The sequence below is a fragment of the Mycteria americana genome, chromosome 25 (genome assembly GCF_035582795.1).
Source record: "Mycteria americana isolate JAX WOST 10 ecotype Jacksonville Zoo and Gardens chromosome 25, USCA_MyAme_1.0, whole genome shotgun sequence".
NCBI lineage: Eukaryota > Metazoa > Chordata > Aves > Ciconiiformes > Ciconiidae > Mycteria > Mycteria americana.
The window spans coordinates 707421-725610 of record NC_134389.1 but is presented as its reverse complement, the minus strand read 5'-3'; the positions used below and the strand labels follow the sequence as shown (position 1 = coordinate 725610).

The 18190-nt window shown below is 50.6% G+C and overlaps 1 protein-coding gene across 1 annotated transcript in view; it reads left to right on the top strand.

Moving 5' to 3' along the window:
* The window catches only part of LOC142420584 (putative PIP5K1A and PSMD4-like protein), a 35574-nt gene that overhangs the window by 11503 nt on the left and 5881 nt on the right, over nucleotides 1–18190 (top strand). The window contains exons 3-24 of the mRNA XM_075524672.1: nucleotides 261–295; nucleotides 1067–1156; nucleotides 3693–3823; nucleotides 4235–4352; nucleotides 4597–4749; nucleotides 5920–6219; nucleotides 6804–7009; nucleotides 7664–7747; nucleotides 8430–8478; nucleotides 8890–8974; nucleotides 9318–9455; nucleotides 10159–10288; nucleotides 11249–11329; nucleotides 12040–12354; nucleotides 12779–12856; nucleotides 13901–13985; nucleotides 14443–14544; nucleotides 15189–15319; nucleotides 15444–15721; nucleotides 16240–16407; nucleotides 16728–17007; nucleotides 17208–17468. Of these exons, the coding sequence (XP_075380787.1) occupies nucleotides 261–295; nucleotides 1067–1156; nucleotides 3693–3823; nucleotides 4235–4352; nucleotides 4597–4749; nucleotides 5920–6219; nucleotides 6804–7009; nucleotides 7664–7747; nucleotides 8430–8478; nucleotides 8890–8974; nucleotides 9318–9455; nucleotides 10159–10288; nucleotides 11249–11329; nucleotides 12040–12354; nucleotides 12779–12856; nucleotides 13901–13985; nucleotides 14443–14544; nucleotides 15189–15319; nucleotides 15444–15721; nucleotides 16240–16407; nucleotides 16728–17007; nucleotides 17208–17468 (3298 nt within the window). The remainder of the gene's footprint in view (nucleotides 1–260; nucleotides 296–1066; nucleotides 1157–3692; nucleotides 3824–4234; nucleotides 4353–4596; nucleotides 4750–5919; nucleotides 6220–6803; nucleotides 7010–7663; nucleotides 7748–8429; nucleotides 8479–8889; nucleotides 8975–9317; nucleotides 9456–10158; nucleotides 10289–11248; nucleotides 11330–12039; nucleotides 12355–12778; nucleotides 12857–13900; nucleotides 13986–14442; nucleotides 14545–15188; nucleotides 15320–15443; nucleotides 15722–16239; nucleotides 16408–16727; nucleotides 17008–17207; nucleotides 17469–18190) is intronic.

Here is an 18190-nt window from a genome sequence, read left to right as displayed (position 1 = left end):
GAGTGGGGCAGAGCAGACCCTAGCCGATAGTGTCGGCACAAAACCGAGTTTGGCTGGCGAGCGGAGAGCAGAATAGCATTTCCTTGTGGCTTGACAAAAATTCTCTCTGCTGTAAGAGGAGAAGCTGGGAAGAAATCAGCTGTGAGTCAGTGCTTTTTTCAGATGCCTTAAAATGTTCGAACCCAGGCGGTGCGTCAGGCTTTTTTGTGATGCATAATAATGATTAACCCTTTCTGAGTGTGGCTTTTTTCTTTTGACAGGATCATCTACTTTCAAAAAATCACTCACCCCTGAGGTAAGTTTCTGACCAACAAGCTGGTTTGTTCCCTGGCTGAGAGAATGCCCAATTTGAGACTTGAATGAGATTGGAAAAATAGCAGACAAGTTAGGGGTAAACCAGGCAGTGGTAAGTACAGTAAGCTGCAGATACTCATTTGGAAAATCAGAGCTTCTCTCCTTACAAAGAGAATCTCCACTTAAAAACCCAGCTTGTCCTGAAACTGAACAGTTCTCATGCCACCAAAACACCATGTAGATCTCCTGCTGCGAGCAAGACGTTCAACTCGTTTTGACTGAGAAACACCATTTAACAACCATGTGTGTTAGAAGATGAGTCAAGCGAGCTCTTGTGGCATGAATCAGAGTAGAATTTGCCACCTTCCTAGAATGTTTCCTCAAAGACTTGGCCTTACTGGCGGAAAGCATGGTGACCAGCTGCGGTTGGTCCAGACTCACTTAGAGCTGATCTGTTTGTGATGAGGGTGATTAGAAGAAAGCAAACCCTTCCAGGTGGTCTTGCATGAAGGTGTTTCTAATTAGATGTCTGGCCTCAATCACACAGGAGTCAATGGGTTCTTTGAGGGCATTTCAATGCTCTTGCTGTCCCAGAGGCCAGCCTGTACTGTGTCCTCCCTTTGCATGTGTGCGGAGACCTGGGGTTTCAGCACTTCACAGGCTCCATCTTTGAGAACAGCAAAATTATGCCAGGTGGTTCTAGGCTGCCACTGGCCTCTAAGACATTGGATTTTATGTCCTTAGTTCTTACCATCTTTTACTCCAATGCTAGATGCCAGGTTCTTCTGGGCAGCCAGGCTCACAGACGATAAAGAAAGGGCACAGAGGAGTGGACTCCACGGGCGAGACTACCTATAAAAAGGTAAGTTGCCTCTTGCACAACTCATTTGGCTGTTGTCATTCTCTTTGCGATGCAAGTGTGGCCCAGAGCAGTGGTGTGTCTCACAAGGTTCAGCATTAGACAGCGGGTAACGTCTGTGACGGTCGCTGAAGAAGATCTCGAAGGAAAGGAACCAAAGGACTGAATACGTGCTGCTTAGCTTCTCTTCTGTAGCCTTCTGAAGAGGGGATTATTTTTAAACTTTGCCCATTAGCCGTACTTCCTAGGCCTCCGCTGGCTTATTGGGTGCTTTCTGTGCTCTTTGGGCACAATAGTTTCTATAGATCTTGTGGCATTATTGGAATTTGCTTTACAAAGGGGAGATTGTTTGGGTATTTTTAAAAAGCCTGTAAATGTGGGTATTTTGTGGATGCTGCTTCCATTTTGTTGGACTTCACCAGAATGGGCTGACTTTCTCTGAAGTGAGATTGACTTCTAGGATGTAGATTAAATGGGTAATGGCTTGATATGGGCCATTCACTGCTTTGTGTAAGCGAAGCTTCTGGTCCGAAATCTCTAATCCAGATGTACCTCCATCTGCCCGTCGGGTATCGGAGTGGAAGGGAGGAATTCAAATGGTGTTTCCACAGAAGCTGGCTTTTGTTATACTGCCCTTTTTGAAATTGCTTGTGTCTCCAGGATTGGGATCTGTCTTTCAGTTTCCCAGCAAATTCAGAGACAGAAGGTTAGACAGCAGCAATAGGAGAGAAAAGCAGAAGTCAGTGGAAAATGCCTGAAATGTTTCTTGCAAGGGTCCCAGAAACCTGGTGGGACACTGCATGGGATTTATCTGGGAATGAGACTAGTGGACAGTCTGCCTGTTTTCCACCCCCTCCTTTTCCAGGGGGTGGTAAGTTGTTTTTTAAAATTCTTTGCCCTATAAAAGCGATTGTAAACAGGCAGTCAGCTGCTCAGCTGATCATGCTGGCTAATAGAAGAGAAAAATACTTGTTCCTTGGCAACCTGGCCCTGTGGCTCTGTGTTCACAAACAAGGCAGCATTGCTGTGCTGTGTTGGTAAGTTCTGCTCCTCAACAGTGAGACTGTCCTGGCAGTTGAAGCAGGGCTAGGTGAGCTGAGCCGAGATCTATTTTCAAGCAACTTTAGCCTTTAGAGGGTGAGGAAGGAAAGCGGAGTCAAGTTCTTCCTCCTTCCCCACCTAATACTGAAGTAAATGTCAAATACAAGCAGGTAGCTGAAGTAGGAAAGGACGTTGTCTCACAACAAGCTGGAGTTACTGCCAGGTTTTGTTGCTCTCTCTTCAGGGAACCGTGAGTAGGTCTCTTGCAGCTATGATAACAGAAAAACAGTTAAGTGGGAGAAATCTTCCCGTTTGTTTTACTAGGCTTCATGGAGGATGTGTGTCTGGGGAAAAAAACTTGAAATGTTTGTCCCTCAGATGCTGCGGTGTCCTCTGTTGCCAAATGCTTTGATCTACAGTGATTTCTTGCACGTGGCAGGGGGCAGGGCTTTGTTTAGCTTAAGGAGACAAACACAAACTAGTTGGATTGTGAGCCCTGGATCTTGTTCTGGGTCCAGTTGCTTTATGTGTAAGCCAAGTGAAATGTCCATGAGCTGCAGTGCACAAATCCAACCTGCACCTGCTCTGCAGCCTCAACATTTCCAGCAGGCTTTACAGCAGAGTTCGTATCTCCGTGCTCCGGGAACTGACAGGCCATATAACATCGGGGTGTTGAGCAGATCTCATCTGGGCTGTTCTGGGAAAGACGGCCCATAGCACAAGCTAGACCGAAGCACGTCTCAGTGGTCTGAGATGAGATCATGTGTTTCATAGACAGAAGAGGACTCTTGATGTGAGTAGCTGTTACAAGAACACAGTCCTACATTGTTCTTGCACAGTTTGTGCAGAGGATGCAGGAGCGGGATTCGTGTCTTTGCTCCTTATTTAAAAACAACAGCGAACTCCTTAGGGTTAAAGAGCCACGACCTAGCAAGAGAGGCAGACGGAGGAATGCGGTAGTACCAAACAGAAGTGTGCGTTGTGTGCTGGCCGTGCCTGCCTTGGCCTGTAGAAGACCCAAGTCTGTGCCCAAGCTGGGGAAGGACAAGCTTCAAAGCGCGTAGTTCCAAGACCTGCAGACCAAGGTGTCAAGAAGTGTGTTTATTCCTAGGGGCACAAGGTAATCTGTCCCTGGATGTCTTCCCCCTCTGACTGCAGGGTGTAGAGATGAGTGCTGTGGGAGGATGAAATGAAATTCAGGCCTTTTAAGGACCAGCTGGATGTTGATTCCAGTTCAAGTCCTTTACTGCTCGACCACCCAGAGTGCAAAGATCGAGTAGGATGCTATCAGAGATGTAGGGGAGTGCCGAGGTGTTCCCATCGCCAAGGTGATGTTAGTCAATGAGAAAGAAATGACGGAAGCTGGAAGCAGTAGGTGTAAAATACCCCAGCTAACTGTGCTGTTTTAAACCGGGGGCTCTCTTTTCTTTAACTCCTTTCATTCCTATTTCCAGTCTGCTGCTCCACATTGTCTAACTCATTTTCTCTGGCCCTCCAGACGACATCGTCTGCCTTGAAAGGTGCCATTCAGCTGGGCATTACACACACGGTTGGAAGCTTGAGCACCAAACCCGAAAGAGATGTTCTCATGCAAGATTTCTATGTAGTAGAAAGTATTTTCTTCCCAAGGTGGGTGCTTGCTTTCTTCTCTCTGTGGTGCTTTGATAGTGAGTAGCAGTGTTAGCTCCTAACCCTGCTTGCACATGAAGAAGCCACACCAAGCCAGGACAGTTGAGTACGGGAGCGAGCACCGGTCTCCTGAGCAGAGCTACTCAATGCACTGCTTACAGACCAGCTCTGGCTCCTGCCTGCGACCTGTTTCTGAAGAACCCTGGCTCTTCCCTAGATATGTCCCCCACTGGTCGTGTGAACAAATGCAGGCTTGCTGTTGTGTGTGCCTACATGTGTCCCTTTTGGGTGTGCGTTTTCGAGCCCTCCAGTGTGTTAGAAGCAGCCAGCCAGTGGGTGTTTGCTTTTAGGACAGTTTCTTAAGAAATGCTTCAAATACAAATACTTGTGTGTGCTTCTCTCTTTGATCAGTGAAGGGAGTAACCTCACCCCAGCTCATCACTACAATGACTTTCGGTTCAAAACCTATGCTCCAGTGGCCTTTCGCTATTTCCGGGAGCTGTTTGGGATCCGACCAGATGACTATCTGGTAAGTTGGTGGTTGGACCAGGTTCCCATTTGTTGCGTACTCGATGTGACGGGTGTTTGTCATCCTCCCCCTCTTGGAGCTATGGGGTGCTGTGTGGCCCTGTGGCAAGCTCTGTAAGCTCAGCAGTGGATGCTCTATGTGACCCCGGGGTTTGCCTCTGTTAATGTTTAAAAGGAATAGCCTTTGCGGTGAAGTTTCCTGTTGATGTCTCTCACCTCTGTGTTTCTCACCTTGTCGTCCTCAGTACTCGCTCTGCAGTGAGCCACTCATTGAACTTTCAAACTCCGGGGCCAGTGGATCCCTCTTCTACGTATCCAGCGACGATGAGTTTATCATCAAAACGGTTCAGCACAAAGAGGCTGAGTTCTTACAGAAGCTGCTGCCTGGCTACTACATGGTGAGTCACTTGGGCAAGGCTTTCTCTGCAAGCTAGAGAAGGGTCCCCCAAACGTACAGGTGTGACAGATATTGCGATGTACTGCCTGGCAGATGTGAGTGGAGGTTTGATCTGTGCCCCAGCTGAGTGGCAGCTTCTCTCTCAACTGTCTGGTGACAAAGACAGTTATGGACTAACACAAGCTACCCGGGTATGGCGAGCCTGGCGTGCTGCGCAGGGGTCTCGGGTTGCGCTTTGTGACTCGGACCCTTTTGGAAGATGGCAGGCTGCTTTGTGACCAGCTGTGAACTGTTCGTTGCTTCCTTGCTGCACAGCGTCACGCCCATGATGCTTTGTCTTGCAAAGCTGTACTTGTGTTTCCCTTCCCAGGACCATACTTGGTTCCATCTGCAAAGATAAAGTATCCTGTTGAAGAACACTGATTTTAAGTTTCTATATATAGAAGCAGTTGCTTTGGAAGTAAAGACGTATTAATTTTATGAAAGTGGCTATAGCAAAAAAGGCTTTATCAGTTCTGGAGCAAAATCAGATCCCGCCCTGAACACAATGTGTGTGTGATCTGACTGCTCGTGTTTGTCCAGCCTGGCCTTTACAAACCACCTCTGTGAAAAGGAATTTAGCCATGAGGTAGTCCTGCCGTATAGAAGTGCCTGAGGACTTTTGATGCTGTTGGGGTCACTAGCTGAATTTCTTAAACTGCTTCTGAACCCACAAATATTTTTGCTGTGATTATATCCCAGAACCACATCGTTTTTCTTCAAAATTCTGTCTAGTGCCTTCTGCAGCTGCGAGAGTTTAGATCCATCCCTATCCTGATGTATTTAGCTTGACCTAAGTGCCAAATTTAAAAAGGCTAAGCACAAGATCTTCCTTTGCTCTGAAGCCTCCCCAGTTTAGCTCCTGTGTGAATGAGCAGCAAACTCTTTCCTTCCTTCCTACGCTCTTTCTGACCCATTCAGCTTTGCAGAGAGGTTATTAACAGCTGTAGACGTCACCCATCTGCTCCCTGTGTTCACCTGCCCTTGTCTCTTAGCTTCTTTGGCAATGGCTTTGAATCATTGCCAGCTCCATTTCAATATAGAAGCACAGGAAGGAGCAAATAACTCCTCTAATTGGCATGTGAATAACCAGAATGGCTTTGAAGGTATTTCTTTGTCTTTGGCATTTCAGAATTTGAACCAGAACCCAAGGACGCTGCTGCCAAAGTTTTACGGCTTGTACTGTGTCCAGGCCGGAGGCAAAAACATTCGCATTGTTGTGATGAACAACCTACTGCCACGCTCTGTCAAAATGCACCTGAAATACGACCTGAAGGGCTCCACCTACAAACGCCGAGCATCCCAGAAGGAGCGGGAGAAGGTCTTCCCAACATACAAGGACTTGGATTTTATGCAGGACATCCCTGATGGCCTCTTCTTAGACTCTGACATGTATAACGCTCTGTGCAAAACGTTACAGAGAGACTGTTTGGTAAGTGGAAGGGCAAAGCGTGGTGTGGAGAGTTATTTCCTTTTTCTGAGCCTTTCCCATGAAAAGGAGAAGGGAGCTGCCACCCTTGTAACCTCTGCCGGGGGTGTTGACTTAGAGAACCTGTTTTTTTGGTGATGGTGTGGACAAGAAGCAGGACCTGGACCCCAGTTTCGTTCAATACTTCCAAGCTGAATTAGACCCAGCACTGCCTCTAGAGGCGGAGGAAGCACTCTCTGCCAAGGTTGAACTCTGGAGCAGGGCAGAATCTGGGGAGAGGGGTGGGATGCTTGACCGAGTCTGGTCTCAAGTTGTCAGCCGCCTTTGGGTGGCTGTGCAGAAGTCGGTGTTCTCCTGGGCTTGGGTCCCCGTCTGCACAGGAGGAGTGCTGATAGCTTTCCTCTAACTCCCTTTGGCGACTAGCGACGAGCTGACTGTGCACGAGCTGTGGATTAAAAGCCATCCCCTCAATACGCTGGGGGCTCTAGGGAAAAACGCTGAGTACGCTTCTGAAAATGTCTGCTCTTGCTCTGACGGTTTCAGTGGGCTTGCAATAATGAGTGAGCCTTTGTTGACTTTCTGCCCAGGTCCTGCAGAGCTTTAAAATCATGGATTACAGTTTGCTTGTTGCAATCCATAACATCGATCTGGCACAGAGAGAGCACGCGATGGCAGATGGGACATCCCAGACTGATATGCGGCGACCCGCTGCCCAGAAGGCCCTCTACTCGACAGCCATGGAATCCATCCAAGGAGAGGCCCGGCGAGGTGGCACCATAGAAACAGATGACCAGTAAGTCTGTGTCGGTGTTGCTGTTCCCAGTGAAATACTGCAAGGAGTGAGGGGTAAAACCCAAGCTTGGCTAATGGAGTCTTAGTTGAGATGCAGACTGGGCTATACAGGATTGCTGTCACGCAGGGCAGAGAGGTCTCGATGTCAAATTCTGTGCTTTTATCTTTGATTTCCCTTCCTTAATGCACAAAAGATTTTCTCGCCTTCCAGGTGGCATTTGAGAGTTCTCTGCCCACTGGTTATTGGCAGCTCCAACCAGTTATTTCCATCCACTTTTAAGAGGCATAGTAAGCGCTTTGTTAGATCAGACTAACAGCCCATAAAGTCCAGCTGCCATCTTAGTATAGATGGTAGTAGATGGTCTTTACAGTTGCTTGGTCTCCTGTCATGGATGAGTCGGGATTAATCCTTATCTTCAGTTGAATTGTCATACAGAGGGAAAAGGGGGCCAGTTCTCAGGAGGTTTAGCTAACTTACTGAAATAGCATTTTGCTCTGACTTGTCTTCCCCAATTTGTTAGCTGAACAGTAGGTGCCTCCCGCATGTTGACGCTTGTTAAATAGTTTGCGTAATATTCAGCCCACGATAGGCTGTGTGAGAGGCAGTGGGGTGTGAGAACACCCTGCTTCACACTTATGCCCTGTCCTCTTCTAGGATGGGAGGCATTCCAGCCCGCAACGTGAAGGGGGAGAGGTTGCTGCTGTACATCGGCATCATTGATGTGTTGCAGTCCTACAGGTAAGAACCGTTTAATAACAGCTTTGTCACCTAAGGGTGAAGACCGCTTTCCAGCATTGTCTGCCCCTGCTTGTTTGTCAAGATTGGCTTTCAAGAAATAGTTAAGACACTAATACTTTTTTTAATTATTATTTACCACTTTCTATTTTCTTGAAGTCAGGCACTTTGGGATCAGTTTATGGGTCTTGCTTACTGTATTTACTTCATGTTCCCAGAATAGATTTATGAAGTTGCTTTTGTGTGCTGTGGTGGCTGTAGAGAGGCACTGTGCAGGAAGTGGCAAGGAAAAAACAAGTGGTGGCTTAAAATGGCCATAACCACTTCTCTGTAAAATGAAAAATAGCTGTAAGGCTTACCTTTTCTTCTATTTATATTAAAATGCAATGTGCAGAGGGTTACACATGTGAAGGCTCTGTTAAATGCCAGTGCAAGTTAACTGCCCTTGATAATTATGCCTGTGAAAGTCTCCCTTTGGGAGAGTGAACTGTGCAGTCAGCCCTGGTGTCTGTGGAACAGTCTTGGACAAATGGGACAATGAAGAGAATCCAAAGCCAAAGTAGTCCATGTTTGGGGTGTGCTTGCCACTGTGGTCAGAAGCCAGGCTCAGTACTGAACGAGCATGATAGGATACAGATAGTGGGGACTTGGTGTGAAAATTGTTCCTAATTCTTTCCTTTGTCAGATTTGTCAAGAAGCTGGAGCACTCTTGGAAGGCCCTTGTACATGATGGGGTAAGTAGAAAAATATCACTTTTTAACTTGTGTAGCAAGAATACCAGTGCCTTATTAAACTGTTCTCGCTGTCCTGTCTCCTTCTGGGATCCTGGATTTCTATGGCAGGTGTGTGTTTGCCCTCTTACATAAAAGTATTACTTCCTAGGTACTCTCAAAAATGTTAACTTTGTTAATGCTGGTCACCTGCGTGTTCATTAACAAGTATTGATTGCTCTGTATATGATGCCTGCTGTTTGTAGCTAATCCGCTTCTTGCAGCTGCTAGTGAGAGTGACTGTGAGAATCCCTGACTGTTCCTAGTCCAACGTAGAGTGTGTTTCAAGGCTAACAGCCTGAGAGAAGCTCACGTTAACCTTGATCACTTACTAATTCAGATTCACATGTTAATGTTTGTCCCTTGGACTTCTAGGATACTGTATCTGTGCACAGACCCAGCTTCTACGCCGAAAGGTTCCAACGGTTCATGTGCAACACAGCGTTCAAGAAAATACCACGTAAGTACCTCTGTGCAGCTGTACCCTTGGCAATTGCCGTGGTTTCTGGCTTCTCCCTGCTCAGCAGCTGTGGTTCGGGAAGGTGGAGAACAGTGTGCAAGAGCTTTAGGAAGTCTGTTGTGCTGTGTCACCCCTTCCTCCTAGGTTGTTCTTGCCTCACGGATGTGACGTTATAGGAGCTGTTTCATCCATCAGCTTGTTCCTTCAGGGCACAGCCTTTGTGCCAGACTCTGTTACTGGAAAGTCGCTGCGTCAGGTCTTTTACTCCTTCCTGAACATGTTAGAAAAATGCTTGCCTTTTTTTTTTTTTTTTTTTTTTTTTTTTTTTTTTTTTGTCCTTAAGTAAAGCCATCCCCCTCTAAGAAGAGCCGGTCTGGCACAACAGTTCCTCGGCGAAGCTGTCAAGGAGGAGTGCCTTCCCAGTCGCACATGTCGTGCGAGACAAAAGCACAAGTAACGACAGAGGCGGATATAGAGCAAGGTTGGTGCCTGGGCTAAAAAAAAAAAAAAAGCCTAGAGAAGTTATTTTTCGGCTTGTATTTGTCTAATCAAAGCTTGCTGCCTCCTGAGCTGTGCAAGACACCTCCATGTTGTTTTGTGGTCTTGCCAGGGGAGGGCCTGTTTTCTGGGGTTGCGGGTGCAAGAAACCAGAAGGGGCCAAAACCTCACACACACCAAATGGCCTTTGACAGCACCATGAGAAAGCCTGGAGGAGCAGGGAGCCCTTCAAACGCTCGGCTGTTTCCAAGTATTTTGTTGCAACAAATGCAGGGCAGGATGATAAACCTCATGTTTCAGTAAAAGCCAGTCTTTACTCACAAGCAGGGTAAGACCAGGTTGTGGAGGTGGGGAATTGTTTCTTTATGGGATCTTTCAGCCCTGTCCAAGCATCCAGCGTGGCCCGCGCTCCCCTGGGAAGTGGGCTGAGGTTGCGTGGCAGTCCCATGGGCCTGGTCTCTTCCCAACAGCTCGTGCCTGTGGGGTTTGTGTCGGGGGAGAAGCTGGGCTAAGCAGTTGTGTGGAGACTTGGACTTGGAACAGAGAGCTGCATGCAGGGCTGGTTCTTCAGTGCTCGGCTGTCTTGGGTGGGATCCAGCATGGATCCCGACCGGTGGCTAGTGTGGGAGCTCGTGCTACACGATCCTGCTTGTGCTGGTGATGGAACGGTCTGTGCTTTAACTCAGGTTCCCACCTTGGTCGCCCAGATCTCCTGCCCAGGACCCTGCCAGTAGATGAAGCTAACAGCGATTCCATCGCAACAACCCTGTCCACTTCTTCCTTGGGCAGCGGAGGCCTCAACTCGCCTGCAAATAGGTAAGGCTTGTGCTGTTTCAGTGCACAGCAGGCCAGCAGCTCCTGCGAGTCAGATTCGTGAGCTGTGGGAGGGCTCTGTGCTGCTTTATGGGATGTTTTGGTTTTTGGCATGCTTGCAGAAATACCCGTTTGCGTGTTCCGTGTGTTGTTGAGCAAGTTCAGTGCTGTTGGTTCAAGCATGTGCGAGGGGGGAGCGTTGCCGTTCCTGCGTGCAGTCTGATAGAGATGACATGATCTTGCATCTTCCGCTTGGGCTGTGTGGAGGTCCCCGTGGCTTAGTTCCTTGTGTGTTCTGTATTTAATGGCTTTGTTCTGGAGTTGAGGTACTTGTGCTAATTAAAGTGAGTTGGTGAAGTTGCCACTGCCAAAATGTATGTGAGGAGCATTAACGTGGTGATGGGTGATGCTGAAGATGACCTTCCTGCTACTCTTTTCAGAGGACTGGGCTCTCTTGCAACTTACTGATTGGGTTAGCATTGAGCTCCTACAACTCCTCGGGAAAGGAGGCTGCAGGGATGTGTGCAGGTGCAGTTCAAAATGTCTCAGAAGCTGAAATGCATGGAGAGCCCTGAGGGAGCTGGTGGCTGCCTTTGAATGTTTCGTGTCTTGCTGAAGTGGTAAGACTAGCAGGGACGAGGAGGAGCTGTGGTCAGAGGACGATCCCTTTCGTAGAAGTTGTTCTGAGGTGTTAACTTCTCTTCCTGGAAGCGATCGGAAACCATCTTCCCCATTCCTGACCCACTGCCTGCACAGTGGCACTGATTGAAGTGTCTGCCCTCTCCTGAGCTGCCGGAGAACAAGATGCAATTGTAACTAACACCTCTTACTCCCTCTGTAAAACATGGAAACTTCTTGCTAGGGATCCTAAACCAGAGCTGCTCCTTTCCAGTACGTCAGCATGCCAGAGGTGTTCTTTTTATTTACTTAACTGCGGGTCTCTCTCCTTCAATCTCTACGTAGGTCGGTGGGCGTACAAGTGCATAAAGCTGACAGCTCAGCAAAGGATTTGACTAAAACAGCTCCCGGCATCTTCCTGTCTAGGTGAGGGGAGGAACCAGACTTTGCCTGAAACCTTCTCCTGTCTAGAGGATGTGCTCAGTGAGACTTACCCTGGGATTTGGCCTCACGCTTGTTGCTGGCCAGTGGTTACAGAGGTTCTGTACAGTCAGTTCACTCCTAAAATGCAGTGCTGTAACAGTGTGTCCCTGTGCCAAGGCTCGGCAGTCGTTAACGTGTCTGTCTGCCGTGAGGCTCAATGGTAAAACCTCTCAGGATGGTGTCCTCCTTACCCTGCGTGGCACCGAGCACCCTTCTTGGTAAAAACACGGGTTCTGGTAGGTAAGATCAAACCTGCTGCACGATTGGGTTGAGTCCCAAGTGGTTCCCCAGGTGCAAAGCCTCATCTGTGTTTGCCCCAGGTACCTCTGGAGCAGAGCACACCGCTTACCGTACCCTGCGGGCACTCGAGCATGTGGTTACCCTTTGCCAGCATCCCGTAAAACCGTGTGCCAGCACCAGATGGTGGTAATGAAATCCAGGAGGGAGAAAGGACCAGTGTTTTCTCCCACGTGGGGCCTTGGGATCTGAGCTCTACATCAGACCTGTTGTCAGAGGCTTAAATCCACTTTTGCAACCTTGGGGGATCTGTAAAGCTCCGCAAACCCTGAAAAGGATGAAAGTGATTTGTGGATTGTTGATTTATAACAACATAACTTGTTGAATGGATTTAATTTTTTTTTTCCTCTCTACAGAATCAGTCAGTCTAGCGGGGTGTTTACCACCTTTTGGGGAGGTAACCTCTTAAATCTCTGTAGTCCTGTACAAAGGGGAGTGATCTCGCCCAAAATCTCTCCAGCTAGAGCTTCTAGGGGTGAGCGCAGGGGGAAGGCAGGATCTGGCCCGCTCCAGATCTGCCTTAGGAACACAAGCTCAGCCCTGTCATCCGTGCTACGCCAACCTCAGTCTCTCTTTTGCAGCACGGCCTCATGCCTGCCTCAGAAATGTTGCCACGTGCCTCTGTTTGCGGTGTGCAATCTGTGTGTTGAAGACGTGCTCTCTGCGGTGGCGTAAGCGATACCGTGCAGGCGTGGGTGCCCTCGCGAGACTGGGACTCCCCTGGTCCTCAGCCCAGCTCTGTCATTAACCTCTGGCAGATGCGTGCTGGCGTTGGGGACACCCTAAACATCTGCATGTGCCACTGGGAATGGAAGCTGCTGACCGGCATCCTGTGGCAAGGGGTTCCAGAGGGTCATCCCCTCCATTTGGGAGGAGCACTTTTTCTCTTAAGCACTGTCATTTAGTGGTGGACTTGGCAGTGTTAGGTTAATGGTTGGACTCGATCTTAAGGGCCTCTTCCAACCTAAATGATTCTATGATTCATCCTGCAGCCCTGCATTAGGGCAGTGCTGCTTAGTGCTAATTAAGATGAACCTCAAGGGCTATATGCGTTGTAACCAACACTGAGCATCCTCGCCTTTAATTTCTGCATAGGTCAGAAACAGCGAGTCACCAGCTAGAGAGCTCAGCAGAGGAGGAAGCCAGAGCAGCTCAGAGTAACCGGGCGCATAGGTGAGGCGTGATCAGGCAGAGAGGGAGCTGTGCCTTCCCAGCAAGGGTCCCCATGTCTCCATTTGGGTGTTGATCCGAGGGTGTTTGCGCGGGGTGACGTGTAGCCTGATGACTGAACAGCTCGATGCTTCCTGTACTTGGGCAACAGGCAATCGAATACCCACTAATTAAGGCATCCACTGCAAGCAGGCTGTGACAAGCCCTGGGCGTTAGCTGCAGAAGGGCCAAGCGGGTCATGCCGTCCGTAGGCAGTCCTGAAACCTCCTCTGTTAGTCGCCCGTGCACCGGAGAGTCCTGACCGCTTGGCCTGGGTGGAGTACGCACTCGCAGACTTGACTTCTCACTCGAGGGACAAGGAGGGAAGCTGTGGTCACCATATCCTCAGCAGGAAGCGGGGCAAGACCCAAGCTGGGAATGGGAGTTCCTCAGCCAGCAGGTTGCAGCCTTTTAGCTGTAGGATCGTGAAAAAAGTGGGAGAATAACGGGGTATTAGAGTAAAGCAAGTCTTCTGTGCCCCACCTTTTCGCCTTGGTGATGTATCTTATCAGGTGCCCAGCGTGCCTGTGTTATATATCCTGCTGTCAGGCTATAGCTCGCATTCAGAGCATAAAAGGTTTGTAAAAGGTTTGCCAGGGGCTTTTTCAAACAAGGGTGCCTCTGGAAAGGCTGAGACTCACTGAGCTCTGGCGCTTCGTGGTTTCTTTGTCCCTGGACTGTTTTCACCCAGGACCATTTCTATGTTGATGAGGTGCTTGAAGACTTCTGTAAAGAGGTGCTGCTGCTTGGCTGGACAGAAGATCCTTGTTTCTAATGTCTGAAGTCGCGTGGACTAGGGGGGATGATTTTCTAGGTGGTGTTTTGGGTGCCTGGCCCAGCAGGGATCGTGTTGTCTGTGCCTCCGTATTAAACCTGCCTAACAAACGCCTTTGTGCCATGCTGGGACGTTCTGCTGGCTGGGTACGGCAGGGCAGCCCTGGAGATGTGACTTATTGACAGCTCACTCTTAAAAACTGCTTTACAGGTCTTCCCCTTCTGTTTCCCCAGCGGCTCCCCAGGGCCTTCCATACCTGAGCACTCCGCAGAGCTGAGAGAGCAGCTCGAAGACCTGCAAGAGACAGAGATAAGCTTTGTGAGTACTTCCCTGTGTAGGATGAAAAGAGCGGCCCTGGAGGTAGATGGAGAATTGCGGGGGTTACGTGGTCCCTAGTTGGGCTGGGAACACGGACACCGAGCGGGATGTGTGAGTCGACCAAAGCAGGAGCAGATGTTCTTCATCTCCCCCCCGGTATGCGAAGGTTCAGCCTGCCTTGTGCTAGGCACCATTCATGCTCTTAGTGATAATCTGTTGCCCCAACCGCCTTAAATTAGATAAGCAGGAGGCAAAGCAGAGGCATTCCTCCTTCCTGAGGGCCCAGAGTGGGTCTGATGGCAGAGATAAAACGGGCTGAAGCTGACCAGGCTCATCTTGCTGTCCCCGGGCCAGACGATAAATATCCGCAGACCCTCCTGTTTTAATGTAGGATGGTGGTTGGGGTAAGCCTGGCTGCAGCTGAGCTCAACAGCGCTCTTCGCTCTGCCTCTCCCAGGGTGGAGAAGGTTTAGGGGAGGACCAGGCAGGAGACTCCTGCTGCTCTTCCTCAGAGGAAGGCAGACCCCTCCCCAGCATCTCCCCCTCTTTTCTCTTCACAGTGAAGCAACACTGAGACCGCCGCGATGGAAGCAGATTGTCCTGTGCTCTGCGTGGTCTGTGGAGTCTGACAAACATTCAGCCCCTGTTGCTGACTTTTTTTTTTTTTTTTTTTGAAGAAATCTTATCTGGACAGAAACCTAAAAGCTGGAAGGCTGGGCTACACTTAGTGGGATAGTATTAACAAAGACCGAGCCAGCACAGCTGAGCCTCGGACACCTGGAAGTCTCCTTACGGCAGAGCCCACCACCGTGTCCCTGCTGTCCTCCTTTCTTTGAAGCCTGGCGGGAGCAAAGCTGGCTCTCGGGAGGAGGAGGAGGAACTGCTCCGCGTGGGCTGAAGCCCTCTGGAAAAGGGATCTGACTTTCAGGGAGTTAGCTGCTTATGATGCCGACACCACAAACCTTGCGAGAATGGGCGACTCTTCGGAGTTCCTGGGGGGGAAACAGGCATTAGAGCCTCGTTGGGGCGGTTTGCGACAGAGCAATGTGGTTTTATTTTGTATTTTAAACAAGTTTTTAATTTAAATGTTTCTCTGAATTCAGTCATATCACTTCTTTTTAGTCTTGCAATATAGTAATTCTTTTTTTTTTTAATAAATAGGGTCTTTTTCAGTGTTTCACCAGAAAATATCCTGTGTGAGAGAGGCAGAAAGGGGGAGCAGAAGCTGCACTGACCGTGGACGAGCTCCTCTCCCCCGCCAGCCGCTCCTGGCTGCCGGAGCCTCCTCCATTTTCAATCTTGCATCGCCCCGAGACAGCGACGAGGAGAGCTAGGTGCTGCGCTGTGTTGCTCGGAGGACTTTGAATGTGCGAAGCTTTTGAGATGTCAGGGAGGTTTTGGATTGCTTTGTCCCCCGGTTTTTAAACTAAGCCCTTTTGTCCCTTCCCCGCCAAGCAGGGAGTCGCAGGTGAAGGGAGATCTTTGTAAGGGGCACACTTTTTTAAAGTATTTCTTAAGCAAACGGACCAAACCCAGCCTGCTCCGTTCCCTTCCCCTGCCCCCTGTCCTGCTGCGGGCACCACGTGCAAAACCCTTCCCGTTTTATAGCTCGGCTCCCTTTCGGTATCTCGCCTGTGTCGTAGCCGCGGTCGACACCGGTGCTCCTGGCAGCTTGAAACCGAAATTCCTACCTAAATGGCTGCCTGGTGTTGAGATGGACTTCTGCCTCTGCAAAAGTATGGGGCATTTTGAGTCCGATTTTAAGCAAAATAATAAGCTGAAAAGAGGGATTGTTCCGCTGCCGTTTCCCCGCGGTGACGCCTGGCCCACGCCGGCCGCAGACGCTTCTCTAGAGATCTCAGAGCAGATGTTGGACTGATCTTTATTTTCACTAAATACTTTTTTTAAAGAAATGAAGTGACTCTTCCCTGTGTTCCCGGTGGGTTAGAATCCTCCGTTCTTTTTTATATATATAAAAAAAAAGTAATTTAAAGTTTGCCCTTGTGGTAGTGCAAGGGGTTTCTATACTAATTAGCAACGATTGCTAAGGAAACAAAGAATGTAGTGGTGTAGAAAGGGATTTTTTAGTTGCTGTTTCAGAGCCAAGTCTCTTCCCACCTTCCACTTCAAGCTTTTAAAGTGGATGCAACACAAACTGATATTTTTTAAGAAAAAGCATTTTTTTATTTTAAATTCTAATTTTTTTTCAAAAGACCAAGCGGAATGGCCTTACTCCGGGTATCCGGATCCCCAGGGGGTTGGTGGAGCGCGAGGACAGTCGCTGTTCACAAACTGTTTGGTTCTCAAGGGCTCTCAAACCTTTCGACACCGATTAACGTCACGACGAGACCCGTGAGCGGGAGGAAGATCGGCTCGGGGACGCCTGCGCCGTCTCTGCTGGATCTTCCCGTCTCCCTCCCCTGTACCTCTGACTCGATCCAGCAGGTTACACTTTATAGCTGAAGTAAGTGTCTATATTAGACACTTGTTTCTTATCTTCCCTCCTAACCCATATTTGGTTTTGGTTTTTTTTTTTTTTTTTACCAGGAAGGAAGAAAACCAAGTCTCAATTTTTTTTCATGATTTAATATTTATGAAGTTGTATTTAAGTGTCGGTTTTTTCTTTTCCTGGGGATAGTTATTCAGCAAGTAGGGAGGTGGGGGGGGTGGCGTTTATATATCGACCTCTGCTTTGTAATGGGTTTTCAGAACTGCTTCTTTTTTTGTGTGTGTGTTTCAAAGTGGCGGGCGACGGGTTTTCATGTCGTTTTAAACACCCGAGCGGCTTTTCTCCAGCGCGGGGAGGGGACTTCGCTTCTCCTGCCACAGCGGGGGGGGCTCGGGGAGCAGCTGACGCCGCCGTGACCTCCGGATCGACGCCGGGTGATGGGACGGAGCGCGGATGGACCTCTCCTGTGCTGCTCGGCGTCGGCATCGTCACCGCTGGGACCCCCGGGAGCATCGCCCAGGAGGGACAGACCCGTCCCCCCGCCCCGTCCCTGGGGAGCAGCCTGCGCCGTGCGTGACCGTTGTCCTTTCGGCTCTGTAACGCTTGTGGCCTCGTCCGCTGTTGGAACCACGCTGTCTCTTGGACGCGCAATACACGGTGTGCTGCTGAACCCGCCGCCTGCCTGTCGTCTCTGTCCGGGGGGCACGGGGGGACAGGACCCCCGGGGGGTGGGGGGGTCAAGGGCACGTGGAAACTTCTTGTTTCTTCCCCAGCGTGGGGGTGGCGGAGGGAGGGGGCGGTCCCGGGGGGGAGGGGGGGCCTGCGTGTCTCTGCCTGCTGGCCCTGTGGCGCCATCGCCGCCTTCCCGGGACTACAGCTCCCGGCATCCCCCGCGCCCGCCGCGCCTCACCTCGCAAGACGGGAAGCGGCGATTGGCCGGTCGCGTCGAGCCAATCGGCAGGCGCCTTGTTTGGCCGGGTCCGGGCCGCTCGGAGGGAAGGAGGCAAGATGGTTCTGGAGAGCACCATGGTGTGGTGAGCGGGCGGGCCGGGCCGGGCCGCCGCGGGGGCTTCCCTCCCCGCGACCCTCTCCCGCCGCGCCACAGCCGCCGCCCTGCCCCTGGCGCCGGCCGGGGCCGCCGCGGGTTTCCCTGAGTCATCGCGGGCGGCGGCAGGGCCGGGCCGGGCCCGGGCTGGGGCGGGGGAGAGGCAGGGCTGGGGGGGCTGGGGTAGGACGAGCTGTGTGGGGAGGCAAAGGTGGGGGCCTGGGGAGAGAATTGGAGTAGGGGGAGGCGTTTGGGGGGGGGGGGGAGAGGATGGTTTAAGTTGGGGTGGGGTCAAGGTGGTGGTGAAGGTTTTGGGTACTCGGGGGAGAGTTTGGGTGAGGCGGGGGGCTGTCACGGAAAGTGGGGTGGGGGAAAATGGGACAGGCTGGGGTGCGGAGGGGTCTCACTGGCTGAGTGGAGAGGGGTAAGGAGGCAAGAGCAGGGTGAGGGAGCTCCTGTAGGCGCTAACGGGCAGGGGGAGGCTGGCAAGGTGCGGAGCAGAGAGGGGCACTCGGTGGGCAGAGGAACCCCGGTGAAGGGGATGGGGCCGACAGCTGCCATGGGGCTCTGGCGTGACACGGTGCCAGGCGATGCTGCAACAACAAACGGGGATCACGTCCCGTGGAGGGGAGCCGGGGCACGGACCCGATCAGTGCAGCCCCAGCCCTGCCGGAGCGCTGGGCAGGCGTACCTGCGGCCCGAGGAGGGTCG